The 27,553-nt window shown below is 46.5% G+C and overlaps 1 protein-coding gene across 16 annotated transcripts; it reads right to left on the reverse strand.

The window, feature by feature from the left end:
• Positions 1–782: 782 nt before the first annotated feature.
• On the reverse strand, positions 783–25,004 carry SZRD1 (SUZ RNA binding domain containing 1). 16 transcript variants are annotated; one of them, XM_074218325.1, is made up of 6 exons: positions 24,533–24,568; positions 22,532–22,584; positions 4,658–4,707; positions 4,199–4,348; positions 2,634–2,888; positions 783–1,327 (listed from the first exon to the last, which is right to left on the reverse strand). In XM_074218325.1, the coding sequence occupies exons 4-6, from the start codon at positions 4,333–4,335 to the stop codon at positions 1,225–1,227; spliced, it is 495 nt and encodes a 164-aa protein (XP_074074426.1). In that variant the 5' UTR covers positions 4,336–4,348; positions 4,658–4,707; positions 22,532–22,584; positions 24,533–24,568; the 3' UTR covers positions 783–1,224. The 16 variants fall into 16 exon arrangements, with proteins under 16 accessions (XP_074074426.1, XP_074074425.1, XP_074074424.1 ...); XM_074218324.1 differs by lacking the exon at positions 22,532–22,584 and adding an exon at positions 16,404–16,539 and having other exon boundaries at positions 24,533–24,549; XM_074218323.1 differs by lacking the exon at positions 24,533–24,568 and adding an exon at positions 16,404–16,539 and having other exon boundaries at positions 22,532–22,549.
• Between the last annotated feature and the right edge of the window lie 2,549 nt (positions 25,005–27,553).

Consider the following 27,553-nt stretch of genomic DNA (forward strand, 5'->3'; position numbering starts at 1 on the left):
CTTTGAACTAGGGGAACCAGTCTGTCATCACCCACCAATGCACAATCGGAGGCTTCTTTCCAAATGCTACTTGGTATGGCAAGTCCCCAGGGGCAATGACTCCTAGAAGGAGACATGCCAGCTTCAGCTCTGGACTGGAACCATAAGCTGGGCAATAGTGGGCCTCAGGCTCCTCAGAGTTCAAACCTTGTCGCTGGGAAATTGAGCTACCCTCTGACAACACTGTACAGATGGCTTCTCAGCAGAGGCCTTAGAACCAGACTCGTTCCCATGTTTTCCTTGGATAAGAAATCAAAATACTGAATAAATCTAGTTTTCCTTGTTTGTAAACCTGACTGTGACAGGTCTCCCTCCCCACCCCCTGAACTCTTGGCTGTAAAGAGTCCACCTGAAGGTTGGGGTGAGGAGACTGGGGAGGAAAGTTTGTCTGCTTTCACCACCTCCATAAACACTAGTGATGCCTCCTGCCAGCCCCAGTGCTCTGGCCTGGTCTCACTAAAGGGCCCCCACGAGACAAGGCTCAGCTGGGGACTGGCCCCATCCCTCCTGGTGGCAGCAATAGGAATAGAGAACAAGAAGCGAAGCTTGCCAAAATCCTATCTGTTAATGTTTCTGCAAATTCATTGAAACATTTTAGAAGACTATTAACTACCCTTCTCAATTAAAACAAAAATTCATTTAACAGCTAAAACCCTTCCCATGCACTTTTTCCTTGCAAATCAGACTCTGAAACAAAAAAAAAAGGAAAAGAAAAGAAAGGGGAGAAAAAAAAAGAAAAACGATCCTTTCAAATGGAACTTGCTATTTAAATGATGAAGACATGCACGTTTGGGGGAGTTCCCATTTGTGTTTTGAAATCCCAAATTAATGAGCATGATAAACTGTTATTGCTGGCACTGGCTTCACCCCAAGTGGCACCATCTGACTCTCTGCTATGAGTCCTCGGTGGGCCCCCCTACCCACCTCATGCCCCCACCTTCTCCTTTTACAGCGACTTGGGACAGCCCTTGTCGATGTGCCAATCACAGTGGGAGGAGGGGGTTGGGGGGGTCACAGTGCATGGGGTTCAAGGTCACAGTGGGCAGAGCAAAGGGGATCACAGTGCAAGTAAATCAGGTCGTTCCCTCTGCTCAAGTCCAGCTGTCCGCCACGGCAGTGCAACCCGTGGCGGACGACCCTGGTGGTGGCGGGGGCAGCGGTGGCAGCATCCTCTCGCACCCACATTTATCTGCGCTGCTTGAAGCCTTGTGAACCATCAGGACCCAGGGGCTGCCTGATCACATTATTGGGCTGTCTGTTATCTTCGGGCTGGGAGATCCTGGTCGGCCTAAAACAACAGATAAAAATAGAGGTCATTTCTAGTGCCCGTGTCCTCCAGGGCCCCTGGCTCTCTCAACTGCCTCCTTCCCCTCCCCCGACATTTCCTATCTCCTCCTCCTCTATCTCTTCGTATCTCCCTCCCTCCTTCCCTCAAATCCAAACCCTTTCTCCCACTAAGATTTGTAGTATTACTAGGCCATGCTGGTCCTTGGCAGCTTGAGACCCCCAAGATCTGGAGGTCTCAACTACTGCCAAGAGATGGAGGGGTCCTCTAGGTCATTTGACTTTGACCCTGCCTTTCCTACTCCCTGCCTAGTTCATGGCTTTCCAGGCTTGGTGCCTCCACTTCTAGTCACCACTGTGTACAGGGTTAGGCATGACACCCCTAAAAGGCATCCTGTCTGCCCTCATGCACTGACCAAGACAGTCTGGTCTTGACAAGGGCCCAGAACATTTTCCTAAGGACTGAAATGAGATCCAGATAGGTCTTAATGACAAAGGCAGTCAAGCTCTGCCCCAGGAGGTAACAGAACGCCTACCCCAAGGTAGAAACCTGAACCACTTCAGCACAAAGATAGATGAAGCCTCTGAGGAAATGAAACTCAAGGGGAAGATATGCAAAGCCCATAAAATCACCAAGAGGTCATAGCAAGTATAACACAAAGCATCTTCCCCAAGATTCTTGAGTAGGATGTGCTGGAGCTGGTTGGCTGGGGCCAAGTGGCCCCCCCCAGTCAGACCCTTTCAAAGCTTAGGGGAAGACTTACTCCCCAGGTGCATCTTTCCAGATAACAGTCAAGAAACAGCAATGATTTCAAGGGTTTATGGGTCAGGGACAGACACAGAGGTAAGAGAATTAAGGGTGGGAGCCCCTGACCTTTCCGAGATGACACTGCTGAAAGCCAGAGGTACCCATCGCATCAGGGCTGGCAAGGCCCAAGATGAGTCTGTGACCAACCAAACCATAATACACTCAGTAAAAGGGAATTTTTATTTCATGACCCTAAACCTTGCAGGCTGTCTAGGTTTAGGCTCACATCAGAAAACTTGAGATCCTGACGGTGCTGCTCTATAACTCCAGACAAACCCCTTCCTCTTTCAGCTTCAACATGTCAGGTTTTTAGTGCTGAAAGGGCCCAAGAAATTCCTGATTTCAATCTTCATTTTATAGAAAAGAAACTGAAGCTAGGGGTGGGGTGGGCAGGCAGGACTTTGTCCAGATCCAGAGGTGACTCTCAGGCTCCCCAGAAAGGATGAGCTGGAGGGAGCAGTGGACCAAGACAGCCCCACTAGGACCTGCTGACCAAGCTCACCTGTCAAGTATGGGCTTCTCTTGTTCTTCCTCAGGGCTGGCACTACCGAGGATCCGCTTGCGGGCCTCGGCGTATTCAGCCTCGCGCTGGGCCAAGGACTTCACAGGGAGGGCTGGCCTGCTGGTAGAGTTGGGGCTACTGACAACCCCGTTGCTCGTAGGCCTCTTGAGGATCCTTATTTGAGGAGGGGGTCCTGAGGGAAGGCTATCGTCCTGAATAACGATGGGCACTTTGGGAGGAGACGTAGATTTCCTGCTGATGGAGAAAGCAAAGGTGGCCTCAAAATTCTTATAGGACAAAAGAGTTCAGCACCATGTGTAACTCGACATTCCCAAAGTGCCCCAGGTACTAACATCCATGCCCAGGCTTCAGAGAAGGAGCAAACCACCAAATGGTCCTGCCCCAAATAGCAAGCCAACACTCAGCCAAGACATATGAAGCTGCTTTTAGAGGCTAAAGCCCCGATCCCTTCCAAGGAAATTCAACCCAGGATAGGACAACAAGAGGCTTCCCCACATTGCCTCTGCCTCCTCTAGGACATCTGGCCCCAAAGTTGTACTAAGAGCAATAAATAGAAATGGTAAAGAGACAAATTTAGACTTAATCTAAATAAAAAATTTCCTCCTGATTCAAGGTATCCAATGGGCTGTCTCGGGAGGCAGGAGGTGCCCCCTCCTGGGGTGGGTCTTCAAGCAAAGGCTGGATGACCACTTGGCAAGCATGGGGTGGCAGGGATTCTTTGAGGTATGAGTTGGACTAGATGGCCACAGAGACCCCTCTCAACTTTAAAATTCTGTGATTTCATGATTGCTCAGTTCACCCCCCCTCCCCAAAGCTACAAAATGCACATCCTGAACACAGCTCTCTGAGCAAGTCTGTTCCAACAAGAATCCCAGCTTCCTTGCTCAGAGAGGACCATGGCCATCCTGCAAGAACACAACACCTCAGCATGGCAGTACCTCCCCCCCACTTGTGAGATCTGAAAAGGCTGAAACTGCCCCCAGGCTACAAGGGACCTACAAAAGATTCCTGGTGGGACTGAAAAAAGACCCAAAGGCTTGTGGGGAACAGGGCTTATGCTCCTTGGTTGGCAGACCCCCAAAGAGGCTAAGAGGACCTCTCGGCTGCCCACTCCAGCTGGACAGCGGCGGGGCCTGGGGAAGTAGCCTCCTCTACAACAAGGCCCACATCTGGAACCATCAACAAAATGCCCCACTCCACCCCCACTCCTCTCCAAAAGAGAGGGGCCTAGCCACACCACAGGCAGGGAAGAGACAAGCGAGTGGGAAGGGGTTCAAGGCAAAAGGATGAAATTCTTCAGAGGCATAGATAACCCCAAATGCCCACCAAGACTCCCCCAACAACAGTTTGCTGGCTCTACCAGAACCAAATTGGCATCGGGGTAATCTATTTCTAGAGCAGAGCACACTGGCTGCTGGAAGGGGTGGGGACTGGAGGGCAGCTGCTGCCATAGCTGAGTTGGAACAAGCATGGGGATGACATGGAAAACCATTCTGTAATGGAAGAGGTGGTGCGCGGTCACCATGACGAGCAAACAGACAGACCTGGAGCCAGGAGTCTGATCAAGGAAGTGGGAAGCCAGGAGAGCTAGAGCAGAGGCAGCGCTGACCATCCCAGACAGAGCTTCTTTGGAGAATGACTGTGGCCCACTCCCCAACTGGAGACCAGCCCTGGGCTGCATTCTCCTGACTTAGCTAGGGCACAGAAGCAAACCAGAATCACAGGCTGGCGTCTTATTTCCCTTATCTGGAAGACTGTCCTCCCACTCTAACTTTGAACTCTGTCCTGATGGGGAACACACTTATTCTTAGAAGTCATCTAAAGATCCTCCAGGAAGCCTGTGGAGTAACTTGCCTAGATGTCCCCAGTGCCTATTTTCTAGCTCAAGGGAAGGGTTCATTCTTTAGAGTCTAAACCTTAAGGTCAACTAAAAAATAGCAATGACTGCCCAAACTCTCAAATACAAGAGAGCAAGGATCCTCTGGAGCAGAGAGTAGTCTTACCTCTCCTTTTGGGTGATCTTCAGTTTTTTTTCCAACCGTCTGTCTATTTCCTAGAGGGAAAAAATGTATATAAAAAGTGGAAGAAACAGATCTCTCAAATAAAATTTAATTTTTAAAAAGAATCTAGGACATTGTCAAGTACTGTCAGGTCCACTATCATCTGGCTAGAAGCTCCACTAGTTGCTGAGGTGACCTAAATTAGGATCACCCAAGGGAGACATCACTGAAGCCCTGGCAGGGGCCTTGGCCCAGGTGCCCAGACTGGATAGCAGGCCAAGCAGGAGAACAATAGGTACCCCTGAGCTCCCACCAGAAAAGAGAAACTGCACAAAACCATTCTCTCTGGACCCCCAGGGAATCTCACCTAGTTTCTACATATTTCTACAATGCTTAAAGGTTGACAAAATGCATTTTTCACAACCCTGAGTGACAGGTAGTGCAAATAGTGGGCTTTGCATTTTACTAGAGGAAACTGAGTCTCAAAGATTCTATTACTTGTCTAGAGTCATGTGGTCATCAAATGTGAACTGGGGTCTCCTGACTCCAAATCTAACCCTCTTTTCCACTCTTGTAGGAAAAAAGATGTATAAAAAAAGATTCTTAAGTACCACTAATCTGGATGTTCCAGGAGGCAAGACTTGATTAAAAAGATGATCTCATTTTTCACAAAAGCTTAAAAATGGAAACCATGACTGGGGAATGAAATTCTATTTTAGAAAATAGCACTTCCCCCTCCCCAAAACAAAAACAAACACCCATCTTGCCCCTCTGGCTCAAAACTGAATCCAGTCCCCAGGAGCTGGCAGAAATTCTCAGCAGAGATTCATTTAGTTAAACAAAAGCTGCCTTTTAAAATGCAAGTACTCCCAGGGACCATCAATTATTCACACAGAGAGAAGCCCCAGTGTTTACTGGTTGAACCAGAGCACAAAATCCTTGAAGTTGAAATTCATAAAATGCAAGAAAAAGCCTTCTCATTTGGGGACATTTGGATGAAGATCTCTTGCAGGAGGGGTGGAGCTGGGGGAACCTTTAGGTCATTGAGTATCTAGGGAGCAGGGAGGAAGGAGGGGTCAAAATAGCAGAGAACCTACCTAGCCCCCAGGTACTTTTAGTAAAGCTCTCACCATTCCAGTCCAGTTTGCAGTCACTAGGGCAATCTGCTAAGACAAGGTTCACACACTCAGTCACCTGTCCACTCAAGAGCCAATAATGAATGCTTCCCTGCTGGCCTGCTCCTTCAAGGCCCAAACTCCGTCACTGGCCTTTACAGTTCCTCCAGAACCAAGACTCTCCCTCCTCTTTTCCCAACTTTCTTTCCAATGCCTTTCAATCCTTTTACAATCCTGGCTCTCATGCCACTCCCAACAATCCCCAGGGAGCTAGACACTTAACTCCTCTCAGAACCATGTGGTACGATTAATTTACTTGTCCCTGGAACTAGACCATCAATGCAGAGAGGTCAGTACAATAACATCAACCATCTAAGTGGAAGAAGACAGCTAAAGGGGCCAGGGACAACGAAGCAGATCATCTTTTTCATTCTCTAACTAGCAGTGAGGTGGGCAGTCTAAGTGCTATTTCCCTCTTACAGATAGGAAAGGCAAGATTCAGAGAGGTTCAATAATTGAACCAGAGTCCAGAGCTATCAAAGCCAGCAAGTCCAGGTCTCTCTTGACTCTATTCTTCCTCTTGAAATGATCAAGGAATACATTAAGAACTCTTTTCAACACAAAGATTTAAGTGGCTTCAAGGAGGTAAATCATATCCAGGTGTGGAATGGTAGAAAGCTCCATGGAAGGGGAAGACATTTTTGAGGTAAGCCTCAAAGGAAAGATAGGATTGAAAACAGGTAGAATTGGAACAATGGAGCTGGAAAGAAGATGACAGGAAAAGCAAACTCAGGCAGGAGAGTGAGGAGGTGAAAGGAAAGAGTCCCTACCACATAAGAAGGAAAACAGAGATTAGAGCCAACCTGAGATGCTCACACTTTATCCCTTAGGTTATGGGGAGCCTTGGGAGGTTTGTGAGGTAGAGAGATCAAAGACCTTATATTTTGTCCAAGGACTGATCAAACTAGAGGAAGAAACTAAAACTGGGTTACCTGAAAGCCTAAGCTATACTCTAATGAGACTAGTGACAAAAAGGAAAAAACTAATGTGAGAGAAAGGGAAAAGGTTGACAACTTGACAAATGCCTGGTTATGGGAGGAAGAGAAAAGAGATTATCAATGAAGTGAAATTTCTAGCATTGGGCAACTGGCATAATATAGGCCGAGTGTCAGCCATAAAATTAAACATGGCAGGAGTCTCTGTGGTCAATAAACTCTAGGAGGCTAGAGGTTGCAGCCAGTGAAGAGACTACCACTGGAGAACTTCCTATTTCAGATAATTCTTGATGACTAGGGGCTATTAGTACATTAACCAAAAGATAGCCCCCAAGATGCTTATGGAATCTTCTAATGATGAAGCTCTTTCTCCCTAGGTCCCCTAAAAGGTTGTCTACAGCAATCTTACCCAGTTGTGACCTCCATCCCTCAAGAGCTTCCTTTCAGAACCAAGTCCTGTCTCTCTATTTGGTAGTAAAGAGGCTGACAGAATGCAGCCCTCAAAGCCCATTCATGTGGTATTATTACAATTTTATTATTTAAACTCATTGATAATATGGATTACATTATAGTCATAAATATTAAACTCTAAATGTGGTCCTTGACAAGTTTTTGTTAAACAACATGGTCCAGAAGAAATAAAGGGTTCTTAAATTCAATCCCACGCCAAGTCGGACCCTGCTTGACTGGCAAGCAGGAGAGCTCCATCATATTTGAATGTGAGATCTACCACCTGAGTTGATTTAGTAGAAAACTGATTCTAGTCATTGCTGAGTGGCCAAGTGGAAAGGTAAGAATGCTTAGATTACCCCTGTGTATGTAGGTATGTACACATGTATGTGTGTACACCATGACCCCCCCCCCAGTACTTTTAACGTATCTGGACAGCAGTTCATAGTGGACCAATCCCAAGAATTCCTTTCAACCAGGATATTCCTGACAACTCTGCTCAAAGGAATGGTTGAAGCTAAAACTTTCCAAATAATGATGCTCCAAGACTCTCAAAGAAACTCTCTCCCCTCCTGATAACCGGCTTAGGGTCTTGGACAAAGTGGCCCAGAAAAATTACAGGGGTACCACAAATTTAAAAGCTGATGGTTTTGGGGGGGGGGAGTCTACTCATTCCTTAAGGTGATTAATTCTCTTCCCAGAGACACTGAGCTCAGGTGTGTATAATATAGGCAGTCCTCAGCCATGTCAGCCAACACTAGTATACCAGCCTTGCAGAGTTCTTTGCCTCCCTGCTGTCATTTCGAGTGTTACTGGCCCAGAACTTAAGGGAACTGAATGGTACAATCATTAGAATCACATAGAATGAACAGGTCCCCCTGCTCATGCCACAAGGGAGCCCATTCCATTTTGGAGGAATGTGATTCTGACATTTCTTTCATTTCTGAGGGCATCCCTCCTCTCTTCCCAGCCCTGAAACAAAGGTGGGGGGGGGGGGGCGAAGCAGTTTGACACTCAGTACCTATGACCCTCCCTTTGTGTACAGTACTTTCATTGTATCCCTGGGGCCATATCTCTTAATTGTTAAAAAGTTTTTCCTTGAATATGTTAAACATGATTGTACATCTATAACCCGTATCAGATTACTCACTGTCAGGGGACAAGGGAAAGGGAGGCAGAAAACTGTGGAACTCAAAATCTTTCAAAAGATGAATGTTGAAAAATTATCTTTGCATGTAACTGGAGGGAAATGATATTGAACTTGTACCAAACTCAGCTGCCCTGATCCAACAGGCCATTACAGTCAAAAACAAGGACATCAGAAAGTTTTTGGGCGGTAACTATGTTTCTGAGAAAGGCACAGTGCAACAACCTGATGAATTAAGTTGCAAAAGATGCCAAAGGCCAAGTCCTGAGGAATCAACACTTATTCAGATGACAAAATAAAAATACTTTTTGCCATTTGGAAATAAAAAGTAGACTGATGGAAATGTATTTCATTCTTGGGGGGGGGAGCACAGCACAGAGTTCCCCTTTGAAGGAAAAGAACATTTAAAGTTTTTCCTTGGAGAAACTTGAAATCTCTCTAACTCCTCTCCAATCCCTCACTGTTCCTCGAGCCATTTGGTCCAGTCCCTGCTTCTGTGTGATTGGCAGCCAAGTTCACCAAGGCAGTAGCATGGTCCATCCCCACTAAACCTCTTCTTTCTTTCCTGGTGCAGTATCTCTAGTTCTCTTCCTCTGAACAAATTCCATCTGTTAAGAACTTTCCCAAAAATGTGATGCTCAAGCAGGAGTGAGTGAATAGACTGTGTCTGACAAGAGTCTCATTGAGGCAGATGGCACATAAATCACCTCACCTCACATTCCAATCTCAGCTAATGCAAAAGTACACACCAGCTCTCTGGGCTGCCAGGGCACTGTAACACTGACCTCTTGAGCTTGCAGTATACTAAAGTGGGTCCCAGATCATTTTCACAAGCTTGACTCAGCCATACCTTTCAAGTCTATATCTATTGGGAAGCCTACAATCACAGGGCTCAAAGAGAACTCAAGAGACCATATAACCTCACCCCTTTCCTTTCAAAGGAAGCAGAGTCTCGGAGAAGTTAAGTGACTTGCCTAAAGTCACAGAGCCAGGAAGGATGCCTTGGGATCTTGACTCATTCATTCTGTAGCTTTAGTCTTGAGTCATCTTTACATAAAAGCTGAGGGCCATGGAAGTTGTCATCCAAATGAACCCCCCCCCCCATTAACTCCAATTCACTTGTCTATCAAGGCATCACCTCCCTAAGGTCCTGGTCCTCTTTGAGAATGAAGGACAAACAACAACAAATGAGCAGAAGAGGTCCAGGCCCCAGGGAACAACCTTTCTGTGTCTTTACCATTTAATCATCAATGGTATCCTTCCCTGCAAAATCCCTTTTTTTGCCAAGTTGCACAAAAAGTATTTTGAAAAGAGATTTCATTTGGGCTCCAAATATCCTTTCCCCTCCTTTGCCCCAAAGCTTCACTTTGTCTAAAAATAGAAGCCCTGCTCAGGTGAGACAAGTTACTATGAGATGTAGGATTAAATGGCTTCCTAGTATTGAAAGAAAGAAAAGCCATCTAAGGAACCAAATGCCAGTTCCGAGATGCCAGGGATAGTTTAACTTAACCTGGGTAGTTACAGGAAGCTGTCAGATCTCTTAAGAGCACTCAAGAGGGCAAGAGACCAACCTCCTGAATGTTAATCCATTTTACAAAAAACATCACCAGCACATGCCACATGCGGAATGTCACCAGCTTTAAACATCTCTACAGCTATAATTTCCCTGGATTTCAATGTTGGAGAAAAGATGGACTTTAGAAGAGTGGGAAACAGGACCTTACAAGACCTGGTCACAGAGAGGCCAATATTTGCCCCCTGAGCATCTGTTAGCACATCATAACTTGGGGGAAGGAACAAAGGAATCTTGAGAAAGGAAGGTGGAGGGAAAGGGGAGAGAGAGAGCTAGATGGCAAAGAGAACAGGTGCAGTTGGGGAGTGCACATGTGTGTGTGTGTGGGGGGGGAATGAGGAAAGGCAAGGAGGGTTCATTTAGAAGAGATAGCTTTACAGAGTACCTCAACTTTGCTGTGAGCCCTCACAGATCCTGGCCTTTGCATGTCCAATCATGTGTTTTATTTATCTAGCTAGCACACTTAGGAAAAATGATTCATAAGAGACTGACTGTAAAGCCAGAATACCTCTTTCCTAACCATAAAAAGGATTTGTGCCTTTGCAGAGACTAACACACAGGCATTCTCCAGTTAGGGGATCCCCGTGTGAAATCAGAAAGTTGCTTGGTAAATGATGAATCCAAGTCTCAAGCAACAGTTCTGTGCCAGATGACTTATGGCTACAGTTAGCTCACTATGATCCAGAACCAGTGGTACTAGTGCTGAATAATAAACTGATTCTCATTTTATAAACTTGCAGAATCACTTGTTAAGGAACTGAGAGGCCCAAATTATACTAATAGGAAAAATATGGTTTATAGCATAATTAGACAAATTATCCTTCAGACTTTATGTTTCCCCAGATCAGGACTTCTGCGTCCCCAAACAGCTTTACCAGGCTGGAGACAGCTCTCTCTCTCTCTTTTTAATCTTATTGTCCCACTGAGACAAACAGCTGCACAGTTAACTTCAAGGTGCTTCTAACATCTAATATCATTTCTGGAACCTTCAACTATCTTATCAGACACACAAAAGCGGTCTCATTTTGGGGAACGATTTCCTGAAATGCTTAATGTCATTCATTCACAGCTTGTATTTCAGCAGTTGATACCTTCTGAATATTCTCCAAATTGTGAGAGTCTACCAATATTTCGATCTATGGTCTCTTTAGATACTAGATTCCCCATCACCCTCCTTAACACCCTCCCTCAATACCAAATCTGACTATTAGAAATAGTAAAGGTACAATTAGCAATTCTTTTAGAAAGAAAGCCTTGGGGGAAGAGAAATCTCCTGGACCACATTCCAAATCTCTGCTAGTGAGTTTTCATTCTTGGATTGTTTGCCAAGCAATCACTCTTCTAGTGGATCTGGTGCATTTTTTGCCTGGATATCAAGATGCTAACCCCAAAGATGCTTAGAAAAAACATTAGCTTTATGCCAGATCCCTCCCATCTCTTGCTCCACAAATCTCAAAGGGAACCTGGTTCGGTCTAAAACAGGCCTATGCTTGCTTAGATGCTCCTCAGATTCATTACTAAGTTACAAAGCAGACTGCTTCCTTGCCAGTGACAACAAGAAAGCAAGGCCCAGGTGAGTTCATGATCAAATTTTTTTTAAGTGTTTCTTTCCCTTTTAAAGTAAATCAATTAGCTGCCTTCATGTCCAAGCATGCAACCTGAAGAGACTTGATCTCCAATCAGTAAAGCAGTTGGAAGGCCTCACCCTGCCCTGCTTTAAGGTCCCTTATCATTCATATTATACCCTTTCTCACTCAATATTATATTATCGGCAGGCTTGACTCCATAAATGGGCCTTTCATGGGTTTAGGGAGGCTGGTAGTGTTCTTAGGGAAAAAAAATTTCCCTTCTTATAGCTTTCTTACCAGGCCAGGCACAACTCACATCCTCCCACACCCTGCAATCCCAGGGGGTGGCTGGTGAAAGATGAGTGTGGGAGATGCAAACATAGCCTGGTCATCCCTAATACATTCTATAGCAATTTCTCAGAGGCATTAAATTAAAATGAAAGAATTTAGACAAAGCTTAAAGAGAGACTTTAAAGATTAGTCAGTCTGCCCTCCTCCTGAGATTCAGATCCATTAAGGGAATTGGCTCAGGGTCCCCTACTTTGTCTGGTTCTAGAGTCACTCTCCAGGTGCCTCAAAACACCACACTAGTCAGCAGGGATTCCCAACCAGGTATCAAGGGGGAGCCAAAGACCCCAAGTGACACATCCATAGTTTCTCCTGAGTTTACTGCCATCCCCACCTTCCCATCTGCCAGGTGGAGTCCTGATCCCACAGACTGTTCCTGTCCCTACAGGAACACCCAGCGGTCTAATACCATTCTGCTCTCTCTAATCCCTTGCTGAGGGCCATGGCCATACTTTCCATTACTGCCTCAGACTTACTGGGGTCTAGAAAACATCCCCCACTTCAATCTATAGGGTATCATTTCAGGTCTTTGCATTATGTTATGAATTTAAGGCAGTATAGGTTCCTGAGATGTCCAGTTTTGAAGATTTCTTTTTCCGTTAAATTTGATAATCTAAGTGAAATGGATGAGTATTTACAAAAATATAAGTTGCCCAGGTTAAATGAAGAGGAAATTAAATACCTAAATAACCCTAACTCAGAAAAAGAAATTCAATAAACTATCATTGAACTCCCTAAGAAAAAAATCTCCAGAGCCAGTTGGATTCACAAGTGAATTCTATCAATTTAAGGAACAACTGGTTCCAATTCTATATGAACTCTTGGGGAAAAACAGATGAAGATGGAACTCCGTCTGTTTCTATGACACCAATATGGTACTGATACCTAAACCAGGGAGAGTTAAAACAGGGAAAGAGAATTACAGACCTATTTCCCTAATGAATATGGTTGCAAAAATATTAAATAAAATCTTAGCAAAGTGAATTACAGAAGTTATCACTAAGGTAATACACTATGACCAAGCAGGATTTATCCCTAGAATGCAGGGCTGGTTCAATATTAGGAAAACTGTTAGGTTTATGACCATATCAATAATAAACCTAACAGAAATTATATGATGATCTCAATGGAGCCGAAAAAGTATTTGCCAAAATATAGTATCCATTCCTACTAAAAACACTAGAAAGCCTAGGAATAAATGGATTGTTCCTTGGGATCATAAGCAATATCTATATGAAACCATCAACAAGCATTATATGCAAGAGGGATAAGCTAGAGGCATTCCCAGTTAAGATCAGGGGTGCAACAAGGATGTTCACTCTCACCACTACTATTCAATATTGTATTAGAAATGTTAGCTTCAGCAATTACAGAAGAAAAAAAAAATTGAAGGCATCAGAGTTGGGAAGGAAGAGAGAGAAAACGCTCATTCTCTGAAGATGACATGATAGTCTACCTAGAGAATCCTAAAAAAAAAAACCAAAAATTTATTTTCCTCAATGCTACTAAAGTAAGGTGTGGGCTTGGACAAAGAGAAATGGGGTTCTAGTTATTATAATATGTAACATAAAATATAGTTACTATAAAGCTGTCCTGGGAGTCTGAGAACACTTTTCGTTCATCTCCTATCAGTCATATATTCCTTTCAGAATCTGTGCTTAAAAATCTACCTGAAATCACTGTAGCAAGCAGTGTCACTTTTATTCCTTGGTATTATCAGGCCTCCCACATTGGTTGCTGAAGAGAAAACAAAGTAACTAGTGTTTGTCTTCCAGTATTAGGCTGGGCCAGCCCACCTGCCTGAGGCAAGCACTGCAAAGGAGTAAATCATACAGCCACAAAGAATCTAAACAGACAAGGAATTTGTGAAGATGAAAAACCAATAGAACCCCTCTTCCTTCAATTCTTCATGAGAGAGAGCTGCCAGAGTTCCCTGATCTGCTCAAAAAGGAAAGACTATTTGGGACACACAGTCCACAATTAAAAAATAAACAAAGAGGGATGTCTTTGCCTGGTTGGCCAGAGAGGCAGAACTTTCCCTGGGAGCCAAATCAGGGAATGAGAGCAAAGTTCCCCAGTTAAACCCTCAGCCCAATGGTAAGTAGTGTCTGAAAGGCTAAAATTGACATCTGGTTTAAGGTCTGGAAATGAACTGCTTGCTCTCTTTGAAAACAACAATGATTGAGCCCACCAATATTCAAATTTATGAACTGCCCTCCTAGATGACTGCCACTTGATACCATTGAAGAGAATGTCTTTCACAGGGGATAAAAATCAGAAGTGAGAGCTGGAAGAGTCTCCAGAGACCATCCTCAAATCCAACAAAGAGCTGGTGGACCAGTGGTGACCTGCTCTTCAGCAGAATGCACTTCTGTGTGCCTGGTTCTGTCCTTTAGGGCAAAACAGAAATAGATGCCAAAGTCACTGGCCTAGAGTTTACTGACCCTTTCTCTTCCCTTTTTTTGATAATCCAGGCAACATTCGGCCTTTTCCAAGCCTGCAATGCCTCTGATTCTCCACAAGACCAGTCAGTTCTTTCAAAGTACAGTGAATCTCACATCAGTCCTGGAGTCAGGAGAATCCAAGTTCAAATCTGGCCTTCAAACACCTTCTAGGTGTGACCTTGGGGAAGTCACTCAACTCTTGAGTGCAGCATATCTGCACCATTTCCAGTCCTCCATATTCATATCTGGTCACTAGACCCAGATGGCCTTGGAGGAGAAAGTGAGGCTGGTGACTTAACACAGTGGCTCCTCCCTGCCCCCCCCCCATCCAATTCACGGCTAATCATGAGGCATTACCTCCCTGAAGAACAAAAGGACAAAACAACATCTTTCTGAACAAGGGCAGCTTGAGTATTTTCTTCCTACTTCCTATTCAGAGTATCAATTCCTTTTGACCATTTTTATTTCTTCCCTTAGCAGAGAAGAAAACAAGAGTCAGAGCTCCTATGGATGAATGACTAGCACTCAATCCAATTGCAGTGGTGATCCTCTCCCTGAAGCTCTGACCCTTAGCTTGCCTCAAAAGTCTCAGCATCCATTTCATCTGAACACAGGAACTTTTCAACACTATTCCAATCTAAATTTGGCTTCCATTTTTGCATGTGTTTTTTAAAAGTCCCAGCTGAGGGGGCAGCTAGGTGGTACAGTGGATAGAGCAGTGGCCCTGGTGTCAGGAGGACCTGAGTTCAAAATCTGGCCTCAGACACTTAATAATTACCTAGTTGTGTGACTTTGGACCCATTGCCTAGCAAAAGTCAAAAACAAAAAACATCAAAACAAACAGCTTCCTGTGCATCCACACTCCTCTCTTTAGGCAATTCTACTACCTTTTCCTGTTCTCTGAACCAGGCCCTCTTTATTATGACTTCCAAATTTCACTCATGAGAGCTTCCCATCCCTCCTGATCTGACATTTATCTGTAAAACTTCAGGCTATGGGATCCTGGCTGTATTAAAAAAGTTTGATTTCCCACCCCCTAGACACACACATACACACACACACACCTAACAAGACCTATTTAAAGACTTCACAGCTTCCCTCTCTATCCCAATACTAAGATGGGAATGGTTCCTCCCCACCTCACCCTCAATTGTCACCTTAACAACCAATTCCTCAATAATTTCTACAGTCATAGGTCCCCTTATCAAGTCTCAGTGATGCCTCCTAAGTCAAATTTGCCTCCTTGATATAGTTCCGTTTTGTCAACCATATTTGTGCCCTTCAAATGTAAATATGAGGTCATGGATTTTTATGCTGACTCCTTTCTTAGGTTTTGTCTTGTAAACTTTTAGGAGTCTTTTGCTGTACTTTGTATACTACAGTCAGTTTCTAAGGTAGATGGTTTGTAGACACAAACAGGTAGTTATATCTTTCACCTTCCATTTCTGGAAAAGTATAAGACTCAGACATTTTTTATGAATTCCAAACCATACAATACCTTGGGAAATACTTAATTCAACTTTCCTTCTCCCCTCATTAACAAATGGGGAAATTTAATCCAGCAAATAAATTGATTCTCCTAGTCCTCTTCTCTCTTTCCCTTACAGATGCTGGGACAGATAGCTGGCAGCCTAGGCAACCATCATACTGAAAAGCACTTTAGGATAGGCCCAATTCATTTCAATATGGTAGACCTCATTTCCAAAGGTCCTCCAAACAAGCAAAAACTTGGGGCCAGACTGCTTAGGGTTGGCTCCAGACCAGAAGAACCAAACAAGATAGTAGAGATTGCAAAGGAACAGTATATGGCTCCCAGAGGAAAAAAGGGAGGTATAGGGGGTCATTTCTGATTCTTTCCCCCCAGTGAGTGGCAAAAGTGGGCAGAGCCTTATTGGCTAGGGAAAATATAATTAGCAGCTGTGTCTCTTAAGGGAGACACCCTGGAAGAACTACACAAAATGAAAGTTGGATCTATTCAAGTGAAATTGAAATTCATACTTCCTTTTGCATGTAGCTGGGGGAAGATATTTTAAAATAAAAATGACTAGGGAAAAAAATAGAAATTCACTACCTGCCCCAATGTCTGCAGTTCATAGGTTTTCAACTCACTTAAAATCGATTAAATAGAAAGTTCCACATTTAGAAGAATCCCAGGTGGGGAAGTATAAAGTGGGTGCTTTTGCTCTCCTCTGATAGAAGTAAAAGGTTCTTTTTCTGCCCAAAGAAGTAAATCCCAGTGTTGCACCTGCAGATTGACAATAGGAAAGGAGACTGGGTAAGCTCCTATTAAAAGGAAAGAAAGCCACCATTTCATTAGCAAATGGCCCTGCTGTAATCCATTAGCTGTGAGCCCAAGATAGTCTGCCTACAGGATAACTTACTAAATTATTCTCCAGGTTACAATTTTAGTTTAAGGAAACAAGACAGTCAGTCATTCCAACAAAGAACAAAAAGTTGACATTTGGATTCTAATGCTTTTAACTTGTTGATTCTCTGGTCAAAGGGAAATATAAAGGCGGCTAGGTGGCTCAGTGGCTAGAGCAGGAGTACTCGAGTTCAAATCTGGCCTCAGACATTTAATAGCTGTGTGGCCTTGAGCAAGTCACTTCACCCCATTGCCTTGCAAAAAAAAGGGGGGGGAATATAAGCAGAGTCAGTTTTCAATTTTATTAACAGGAAGGTGAAGACGCCAAAGGGTTGGTGGTAGAGGTCTGGGAAGTGAGTGGCCACTCAGTGAGACCTTCTTAGAGTAGGCTGTAGAAAAAGAACAGGAGGCAGATGGATAACACAAATCTTGGAATCAGCGGGAAGTCAAGCTACAAGAAGGGTTCTTTGGAGGCCTAAGAAAAGCAGCTGTCCCATAAGAGTATAGTCCTTACCCAGAAAGAGGCTGCGATCCAAGGGCCCTGAGAAACGCAGCATCAGGCTGTGTGTATTTACCATTCTTCCTCCAAGGGAATGCCTGCTATTTCCTGTGTTGTGCTACTGAGCCTTGAGGATGCAGGAAATGGCACCCTCATTCTGGGGAACAGCAGCTTATTGGGGGGGGGGGGGGAAGAAGGACCAGTGCAAAGAGCATGGTGCTATCCCACATTAACAAGTCCCAGGTGCCCCCATAGGCTATGGCCCATCCTGTGTCTGGCACCGGAGAGAGACCTGGCCCGTACAGGCCCTCCTCCCAAGATGCTTACAGAAAAGCAGTCCAGCCCTACAACCACAAAACACCCAAAGAGGGGGAGCCTTTCACCTGAGTGGAGCAAGGTTTACAGGAAGTGACACCAGAGATAGGTTGAGGTAACAGAGATGAAGTCACAGTTCATTACAGCAGAGGGGACAGTGAAGTTTCAGCCAGACCCAAAAAGCCCTGAATGCCCCTTCATTTTGTCCTTAATTTGGCAATAGGAAGTCATATCAGGTTTCTAAGTACAACATTGATGGGAGAGGTAGACCAAGCAGGTCAGGAGGCTGTGTGAACTCAGGTTAGGGGAGTGGGCATGGAGAGGAGGGTCCTCAACCTGGCCAAGAATGGGAGATTCACAATGAACAATTATGCAAAGCTCTGCTCCAAGAGAATGAAGAAGACAACTCAAAAATGTCAAAAGGGCCTTCCTCCCAAAAAGCCTGGGAAGATCCCAACACATGCAGCAGTAGACCTGATGTAGACACTGAAGACAGGAGAACGAAATCACATTACTTACTATTAAACAAGATAGGAGTTGTCCTAGCAAGAATCAAGTGTGGGTCAGAGAAGCAGAGCAAAGTAGAAAAATCCCTTAGCCACCCCCCCCCCAACTCTCAACAGAGACTTACTGAGGGCAGGGGCTGACCTTCAGGCTCAGTCTCCCTGGCCAGAGTTTCTTAAGAACCAAAAATACCAGATCGAAGAAATCCCCCTTTCCCCAGGAGCTCCGGCGAAGTTTGCAGCTGAAGTCCTGTCCAACAGGGAGACTCCCCTTTCCTGATATCACAGGGGTTGGCAAAAAAGAAGTCCAAGTCTTTCTGGCTGAGAAGAAGCAGGGTCCCTAGAGCCTTCCTTACAAAGCAAACAGGTCCCTCCGTTGTGGCGGCGGCGGGGTGTTGTCAGTGAAACAACCACAGTTGAGGCAATCTCCGAAACAGACAACCAAGAATAATGATGTAGGAATTAGGCAATGTACAGAATGCCCCAGTTGTAATGTCACATTACTGGCATGACTACTCGAGACTCAGTTCACAGAAGCAGCTCTGAAGTGGCACAGACAGAGGTAGACACAGCATGCCCAGAAAGGCAAGGTAATCCTGCACAGCCTTTGGACAATCATGAGGCATCATGCCACTGATGGGTTCCAAATAAAGTCTGTTTTTAATTTCTCAATAACTGACATTGGGTCATTAAATGCCAATACTACACGTTGTATTCTACCCATTCTACAGACAAGGCCAGAGCTATCCGGACTGTGTGTGTGTGTGTGTGTGTGTGGTTGGTTTGCTCAGGGATACAGCTGGAAGTGGACTTCAGGCTCCAAATCCAGCTTGGGATTTCCCCAGGATGTGGCTGGTGGGATCAGTTCCCTGGAAGGCTGACTTCCTCCTCTGGGAGTCAACAACCATTTATTGGATAGCCCCTTCCCACATGGGGGAGAAGGCCTGTGCTTGGTGTTGGGAGTCAGACAGGCAGTTGCAGTCTCTGCCCAGAGATAGTAGGTATTGGCTGCCACAGCAGGAGAGCTGCTCTGCCCAAGAAGCCCTTGTGCATATAGCCACTCTCCTGGACAATGAGGGCCCACTTGGTCCTTTTCTAATTTTAATAGCTAGGATCTTTTAAGCTTAGGATCCCAAAACAGCCACAAAAGTTTATTGCCCTGAAACAATGACTCAACCAAGTCAGGTCCTCATTCTTACTCATTCATGGAGAGGACTTGGGAAGGCATGAACTTGGGGTTCTTATTCCAGAAAACCTGTTTGAACTTCTTTCCACTTAAAAAAAAGCTCTTTCCCATTAGCTACATAGTTATCACCTGAACTGGAAAATAGGCAAGTAATGTGCTTGGAGAAGGTGGGAGATCTACTTTCCACCATTCGCTATTGCTTAGAATCTGCTTCAGGATTAAATCCTTTCCCCTGGATAAGCCTGGGTTTTACATCTCTGAAATGGAAATAACAAAATCTGCCCCAATATAGTGAACTTTCCAGTACCATCTAAAGGTGAACTGCCCCTCTCAGGAAAAGTTCTTCAGTTATCTCTCGAGAACGGCCTTCACCAGAGCTGGTAGGCTTGGCATGACCAAGTGACCCAATGGGAATTGCAGCCTGGATCTTTTACAACTGTAAACTATCTTCTAAAGCAAGAGAAATCAACCTGGATTAGACTTGCTTTCCCAGTCACAAAGATTACTTCCAACTCTCAAATGCTGTTTGTTTGCACAACACTGAGATTTGCTTAAGCCAACAAAGGCCATTTGGAGAGTCTACAGCAACAGTTCCAGCTCAGGTTTTCAAACCCTTTGCCAACATTCCCTGCCCTACCCCCACCAGAGTTTCTTTTTTTTAAGAGCGTTTCTTTGGTAATGAGAGGTCATATTCCTTAAACATCCCTTTGATTAAGGATGTGGCAGCTTGGGGAAGATGGTTTAGGAAAAATTTATAAGGGATAAAATTAGCCAAGGCCCACGTGAAAACCATTCCATCAACAGAAAGAATCTCTCAAAGCCAGGCTTCCAGTATCCAAATATAATTTTAGTTTCTCATCAGTGTAATGGAAATACTATTTGCACTAGGACTGACCTCGGGCCATTGTAGAAAAATGTTTTGTGAACACAAAGGCAATAGAAGAAACGTGAGCCACTATTAGTGAAGGAGAATTCCAAAGGCCCAGAAAACAGATGGATAGACTGAGATTTCTAAGTTGGACGTTTCAGGTTATTGCTCTGAAAGAGGAATAATTAAAACAAACTGATTCCTTAACTTTTCCGAAGGGAAATGGCATAAATTCAAGCTTCCGATTAGGTTATGTCCCTACACTTTACCGGTTTAAGTTATAATTTCCAGGTGCTGCTCCTGTGTAGAAGTTAGCAGTGGCTCCCATCCCTAGTTTGCTTTCTGGATAGGTCACTGGTAAAGAGGTTAAAGGGGACCTCTGTGTTTCAAATGTGGAAATTCTGATCACTCCTCTCCACTAAGATCCTCCCTACATCCTCTGACTGATTCCCTAGGGCCTTTACAAAGTGGCCTGCTTGGAGCCAACAGCAAAGGATTTGATTTACAGGTAGAGGAGGGCTTGGCTTGGGGACCCACTAACTTGAGCAAGTCAACTAAACCCTGTGGGTGCCTCAGATCTTCCCGTTTTACCTCACATTTATTCAAGACCTAGATCTATGCTTCTGAGACTAAAATCCTTCAATCCTAGAAAAATCAAATCAGTCACATCCACCCAGAGACTTGACACATTAGTAAGCATGGTTCTTAGGAAGAAACAAGGAGATGAAAGAAAAGGGGCTGTTTAAACAGAAGAAAAGCAGCCCAAGAACTTGTCTTTGAAGGTCTGGCACATCAAAGAAGGCTCTACTTATTTTGATAACCTTCAGATGCTCCCCCCCCAAACCAGGGAAAAAGGGAAGCAGTAACTGAGAAGCAGATTGAAGCTCTCCCTGTTCACAGGATGAATGAACAATGTGGTGAGGGAGTTCAAAAAGATCTAGGTTCAATCATATTGGCTGAGGGACCCTGGGTAAGTCACTTACAGTGTCCCAGGCAATAGTAAAATAGCTTATTGACAAGTTCCTGATCCCCATAGATGAAGGTTTCAATATCAATGAAATCACAGATTCAAACCCACATGGCCTGGGGTGCTCAGCAGGTTGCCACCTCTGAAGGTCTGGAAGTCTATGGAGGGGGGCCACTAGGTGGTGCAGTAGATAGAGCACTGGCCCAGGAGTCAGGAGTACCTAAATTCAAATCCAGCCTCAGACATTTAATAATTAATTACCTAGCTGTGTGTCCTTGGGCAAGCCACTTAACCCCATTTGGAGGGGTGGAAGGCCCTTGCAGTTCTAAACATTATCTAAGTTTATACCAAGGCTGGCTGAGACTGAAGAGACCCAGGAAAAAAAAATATTAACTAAAGGACATGTCTACTCTTTACAAAGAGTTTTATAGACATTGGATAGACCCCCAAACCCTGTGAGTAGGTGCTGCTAGAGTATATTATCTTCTTCATAATAAAAGACAAGGCCAAAAATAAAAACTGAGACTCCAAGAGTTAAATGACCTGCCCCAGGTCAGTTTGTGGGTGAGATTTGAAGCTGAGGTTTCTTCATTCCAGGAACCCATATCTACTCCATCAGATTTGATTGCCTCTAAGGGAAAATTCAAATCACATAACAGCAGACAGCACTTTTATAACATTTTAAGGCTTTCAATGTTCTTACAAATATCATCTCATTTGATGGTCTATTATCCCCAATTTACAGATGAGATGTGGCAGAGGTATTCTGACCAGGGTGCAGTGCTCTGTACTTACCACCTAGATGGTAGAAGCATTAATTTCGAAAACATAAAACAGTTAAAATAGGATTTAAGATGATTGGAGGAGTCATCATAAGGAAGACAGTGATGGTTGAATTAAGTCAGAAATACCTGAGCATGGGAATCTCATTTCTTACCAGTCCTAAGCTACAATACGGCACAAGCAAGACAATGAATCTCAGTTTCTTTATCTGTAAAATAATCACTCAATAATCATTTATTAAGCACCTGTCAAGAACTGGGGTTTCAAGAAGAGGCAAAAGACAAGCTTTCAGGAAGTTCATAATCTGAAGACACTACAGAATTTAGAGGATGGCACAGAGGTTCAAATGGAAATATGTAAATCAATTTGTAAGCTTCAAAGCAAGCCTGGTCATCTCTACCTACTTCCCATTCTATAGCACAAAAAGTCAAGAGTTAAAAACAGAAGGAAGACTGATTAGCCAACCTCCAAAATTGTTTCACAAGACCAAAGCAATAGAGCATTCCAAAATGTCCCCAGGGCAAGCTGTACCTCCCTCACCAGGCCAGGCCCCACCTCCATATGCTCCCAAACAAAGGTATGCTACTACCCAATGCAATAACCATTAACAAGAGTTCCTACCACATAAATCACCATAGAGAGAAAAGAAAGATTAAAGGAAAGGAAATGACTTTCTGGCAACATTGTATAGATTGTCGAGGAAGTCAGTCAGGCTCCAATCAGAAAGCTAGGATTAGTTACTGCCACTCACCGTCTGTGGGACCTTGGGTAAGTCACCATTCTCCTGGGCCCCATATTCTTCATCTGAAAAATGAGGCAATTAAGACTAGACCATTTTTCAAAGGTCCCCTCTGAGATGGAAATCTAAGACCCTTTAAACTTAGATCACCCTTCATTATAAGGAAGCTTGAGAAACTTTGAGTTAATGTGTTTGGGAAGGTGGATAGACTAATGCAAATAAGGAGGAAACCAAGTGCAATTGGATGCCCTGCTAAAGAAGCATCCATGCTATCACTGGAATAGGAGTCTATAGATGGGTGACAAAGATGCCAGGGCAAAATTGAGTTTTGTTACCTTCAGATGTATAATGGGCTTAACCTGAAGTCTCACTGTGGGATTTATCTAGGTGGCACATTGAGTAGTGTGCCAGACCTGAGGTCAGGAGGACTGCTCCTTGGAGTTCAAATCCCGTTAGATACTTATATCAGGTGGGTGATTCTAAGCAAGTTATTTAATCCTGTTTCCGTCAGTTTCCTCATCTGTAAAATGAGCTGGAAAAGGAAATGGCTGAGAAAACTCCCCAAATGGGGTCACAAAGGACTGGACACAAACTGAGGGGGGTGGAAAAAAAGGCAGAAGGCCTAATTGTGTAACAGAGAACTGGATTGAGGGTCAGAGAATGGGCTCTGTGGTCTTGGAGCAGTAATCTCTCCAAGTCTCAGTTTCTTCATCTAACTTGAGGCCATCAATCGGCTGTGAGATCTCTTTCAGGTCTGAAGTCTATAGAAACAGGGCTTTCTAACAGAGCGGTGCATGCCATTATGAACTCCCTGAAGGCAGGAGATAACTCAGACTGCCCCCGCTTGGGGGGCGCTTGGCCGGTGGGTACTGCCTCAGTGACTGTTACAAGTCCCCAGCAAGTTCACTTCTCTGTGGATCCCCGTTTGCTCCCTGGAAGACCAAGGGAAAGAGGGGAAAGAGGGGAAAGAAGGGATCTGGGGGCCCCGTCTCGAGTCCGCATGATCTTTCTCAAACTGACAGCGAGGAGTCCCTAGGCCTCCACGTGCTCGGTCCGGGCTGAGTCTGCAGTCCAGGAGCCGGGGAACCAGAGGGCTCGGTTCGGTCCAAGCTCTCTCCCTTTAGTCACTCTCAGGCCCAAACAAAAAAGGAGGGAAGGAAGAGGAGCGGGAGGGCCGGTCTCGGGCTCCCATCCTCCCACCAGGAAGGGGGGCTGAGCCACATGTCAGGTCTCCTTCGGCTCCGGACCGACTCCGAGGAAGTGATGTCAGCGCGCGGGCGGCGGGGCAGAGTCCACGGCCCGGATCGCGAGGGACAAGGTGAAGCTCGCGGCCGAGGAGGCCCCGGCCCGGCCCGGCCCGCCGCGCACACGGAGGGGCGAGGGTGCGGAGCCGCGCGGCCCCGGCCACGCTCGCAGCCCCGCCGGGAGGCCCACGAGGGCCCGGGGCGCCGGGGTCCGCGTGGGGCCTCACGTGGCCGCCCCCCCCGCCGGGCTTCCGGGCCCCTCCCCCCGCGCCCCGGCGCCCCAGCGCGGGCACTTCCCGTCCACGCCCGGCCCCGGCCCCGGGGGTCGCGAGCACGCGGCGCTGCCCCCCCCCACCCCGGTCCGCGGCGCCCCGAGCCCGGGCTTCCACGCGCGCCCCCACGCCGGGTCACGGAGCGTGCCCGCCCGCCCACGCTGCCCCGCGGCGGGGCAGGGCCGGGCCCTCCAAGTTTAGGACGGGGCCTCCAGGGGCGGGGCGGGCGGCCGGGCCTGCAGGGGCGGCGAGGGCAGCGGCCCCGCGCCCAGGGCGGCCCCCCGCAGCCCGGGGGCGCCCCCGGAGCGGCGGCGGGGCAAAGGGAGCGCGGCCCCTTTAAGAGGCCTTCGAGGCGCTCCGGGGCCCGCGGCCTGGGCGGCCCCGGCCCGGCGTGCGGGGGCCCCTCCCCGGGGGGCGCTGCCCCGGCCCCGGGCCCCGGGCCGCCCCTCGCGCCGGCTCCCGCCCGGCCCGGCCCCGGCCCGGCGGCTCCTCCTTACCCCGCTGTCGGCCGCCTCCTCCCAGCTCTCAGCGACCTCCTCATCTTCCATCTTACTCGCCGCTTCCCCCCCCGCGCCTGCGCCCTGCGCCCCGCGCCCCGCCCCCCGCGCGGGCGGCGCGCCTCCGCCACGGGCGCGGGCGCGCGCGCCTCCCCGAGCCCCGGCCACGCCCCCCCGGGCCCGCTCCTTCCGCTCCCGGAAGAGGGCCGCCATGGCGGGGGAGGGCAGCCAACCTCGGCGGCGCCATCTTTCCTCGGGGCAAGGGGCCGCCGTACGGGGCGGCAAAAGCGAAGTCCTCCGCTCCAGTGAGGCAAGCCCCCGCCCTCGAGGGACGACAGCGAAGCGCGCGCCGGGGCAGCAGCGGGCAAGGGCGACCCCGGCCTCCCAGGTGGCCCACCTGGCCGTCCTCCCTGGGCATCCTGGCGACCTCCAGGCTCATCTTCCCGCTCCGAGCCCGGAGCTGGAGCGCCCACTGGAGGCTCCTCCCAGAGCCGCCCTTTAGGGAGGACCCCGGCCCCGCCCCGCCCCGCCCCCCGGGCCCCCCGGGAGGCCCTGGAGAGACCTCAGTATGGGGGGGCGCTGCCCCTGCAGTCCGGAGTTCAAGTGCGGCCGCAGACCCCGGGCGCGTCTCCACCCCGTGGGCAAAACACATGTTAACTGAGGGGCGGCCGGAGCACCGGCCCTGCAGTCAGGAGGACCTCAGACGCTTAATAATCAAAAAAGACCACAAAAATTTAAAACACGTTAACTACCGACTGTCTGAAGACAAGGGGAGCTGGCCTTTGAACAACTAAGGATTCTGTATTTTTTCCTGGAGATGATGGGGCGAAGTTGGGCCGTGTGGAGGAAGGGAAATGACTTTCATTTTGAAGAGATTGAGTTTAAATTATCTACAAGGCTTCCAATTCAGGATGTCTGATAGACAATCGACATTCAGAAGCTGGAGGTCAGTCAGTAGAGAGATTGGGGCAGGACAAATAGATCAACGCAGAGAGAGAGATGATCATGGAAACCGTGAAAATCTGTGAGACCACCAGGCGCAATCATCCAGAGCATAAAGAGAACAGGGTCCTTGACAGAGGCCTAGGAGATACTGGTAGTTAGAAGGGGGGGGAAAGATGCAGTAAAGGAGAGTGAGGATTGGGTAGATAGATCCAAGGAAAACGTGTCCCAAAGATCTAGAGAGAAAAAAGTATATAGAGAACAAAAATTGTAAACCTCAATAATGTCAAAGGCTGCAAGGGAGGATGAGAATTGAGAAAAGGACGTTGAATTTGGCAATTAAGAGATAATTGGTAACTTTGGAGAGAGAGTGGTTTGAAAGGAATGATGTGGTTAAAAGATTGCAGAGTTAAGAAGAGAGCGTTTTTCTCTGGACGGGTCATTTCGTCTCTGCCTCAGTTTCCTTAAATGTAAAATGGGGAAAATGAAAGTACCTGCTTTCTTTTTGTTAATTTAGTTTTACTTTTCCAATTACACGCAAAGGTAATTGAGTTTCACATTTTTCTACGACCCTCCCTTTCCTCCTCTCCATGATGATGTTTGTCCTTGAAGAAGGCCATGAGGTCAGGGAAGCAATGCCATGACAAGCACATGAATTGGATTCGAGTGAGGCGGGCTTTGCTAACTCACCAACCTCACTTTCTCCTCCAGAGCCATCTGGGTCCACTGGTCAAATATGAATCAGGACTGGAGATGCCCCTGGATATGAGGCTATCCTTAAGTGACTTGCCCAGGGTCACTCAAGAGCTAGGAAGTTTCAAGAGCCTGAGGCCAGATTCCAAGACCAGCCCTCCTGACCCCAAGACCAGTGATCTCTCCACTGTACCACTTAGTTTCTCTCCCTCTCTCCCTATGACAGGGAACAATCTGGTAAATTATACAACCACAGCACCTATTTTCAAACAGTTGTGGTGAGGACCAAATGAGCTATTGGTAAGTGCTTATCACAATGCGGTATAGATATATAAATGCTTGTGGTAGTGGAAGTGGCAGAGTGAAGATATCTATTTCATATAGCTTCAAGGACTTTTGCCACAGAATGCAGGAGACATTTGGGATGGTAGCTAAGGGAATAGATAGATCAAGTGAGAGGGGTTTTTTTGAGACTAGGTTAGGAATGGTATATTTGTAGGCAGTAGTGAAACAGGGGAGTCAAGAAAAGACTGAAGATAAGTGAGAATGTTGGGATCAGAGAAGGGGCTGCTGACCTCAAACCTGGAAAGCCCTGAGTCCAGGCCCAACCTCCAGCACAAAAGACCTGAATGGTACTGGGCAAGTCACTTAACCTCTTGGTATTCAGCAAAAGTGCTGTCCTGAATTGATGAAGAGAGTTTCCTTACCTGGAAATCTATACCAATAACACCAAACCCTACAAAACCAGTCCCTATCCTTGAATTGCATGAGCCAGCATTTGTGGAATGAGCCCGGGAATTGGAGGCAAGCCTTGTTTTATTTTCTATCACTTGCTGCCTATGTGTCCTGAGATAAGTATCTTAACTTCTCCCAGACAGAATTTTCTAATCTGTAAAATAAGGGAGTTGGACTAGATGACCATTAGGGTCACTTTCAGCCCTGGGTCTAGGATTTTCAAAGTTAGATCAGGGCTGTCCAAAATTCAGCTGGCAAGGTGATTTTATTCAACTGCCTATGGTTTCTAAATGCTTTAGTAAACAAAACCAAGCTACCACAGAGCTCTCACTAAAATGGCAAATCAAAATATATGGTCTAATGTTTCAATAAAAACTTTTTTAAATAAGGTTGGACGGCCCTGAGTTAGAGGAACCTCCCAAAATCTTCTAGTTTGACTCATCCCTTTTCTGGACAGGAAAGCTGAGGCTCCAAGAGGGGAAGGAACTTGTGAATTGAAGGACTGAGCCAGGAATTGCAAAACCTCCTATCTCCTCATTTCCCACCAGGATGAACTACCTTGGGAAAACTCTGCCTTCTGTACCATGTTTCCTGTTTTGGGTACCTTCCCCCTCCTCCCCACAACACTGCTTTCTGCTTCCTTGTGTTCAT

Source organism: Macrotis lagotis, chromosome 1 (assembly GCF_037893015.1).
Source record: "Macrotis lagotis isolate mMagLag1 chromosome 1, bilby.v1.9.chrom.fasta, whole genome shotgun sequence".
Taxonomy (NCBI): domain Eukaryota; kingdom Metazoa; phylum Chordata; class Mammalia; order Peramelemorphia; family Peramelidae; genus Macrotis; species Macrotis lagotis.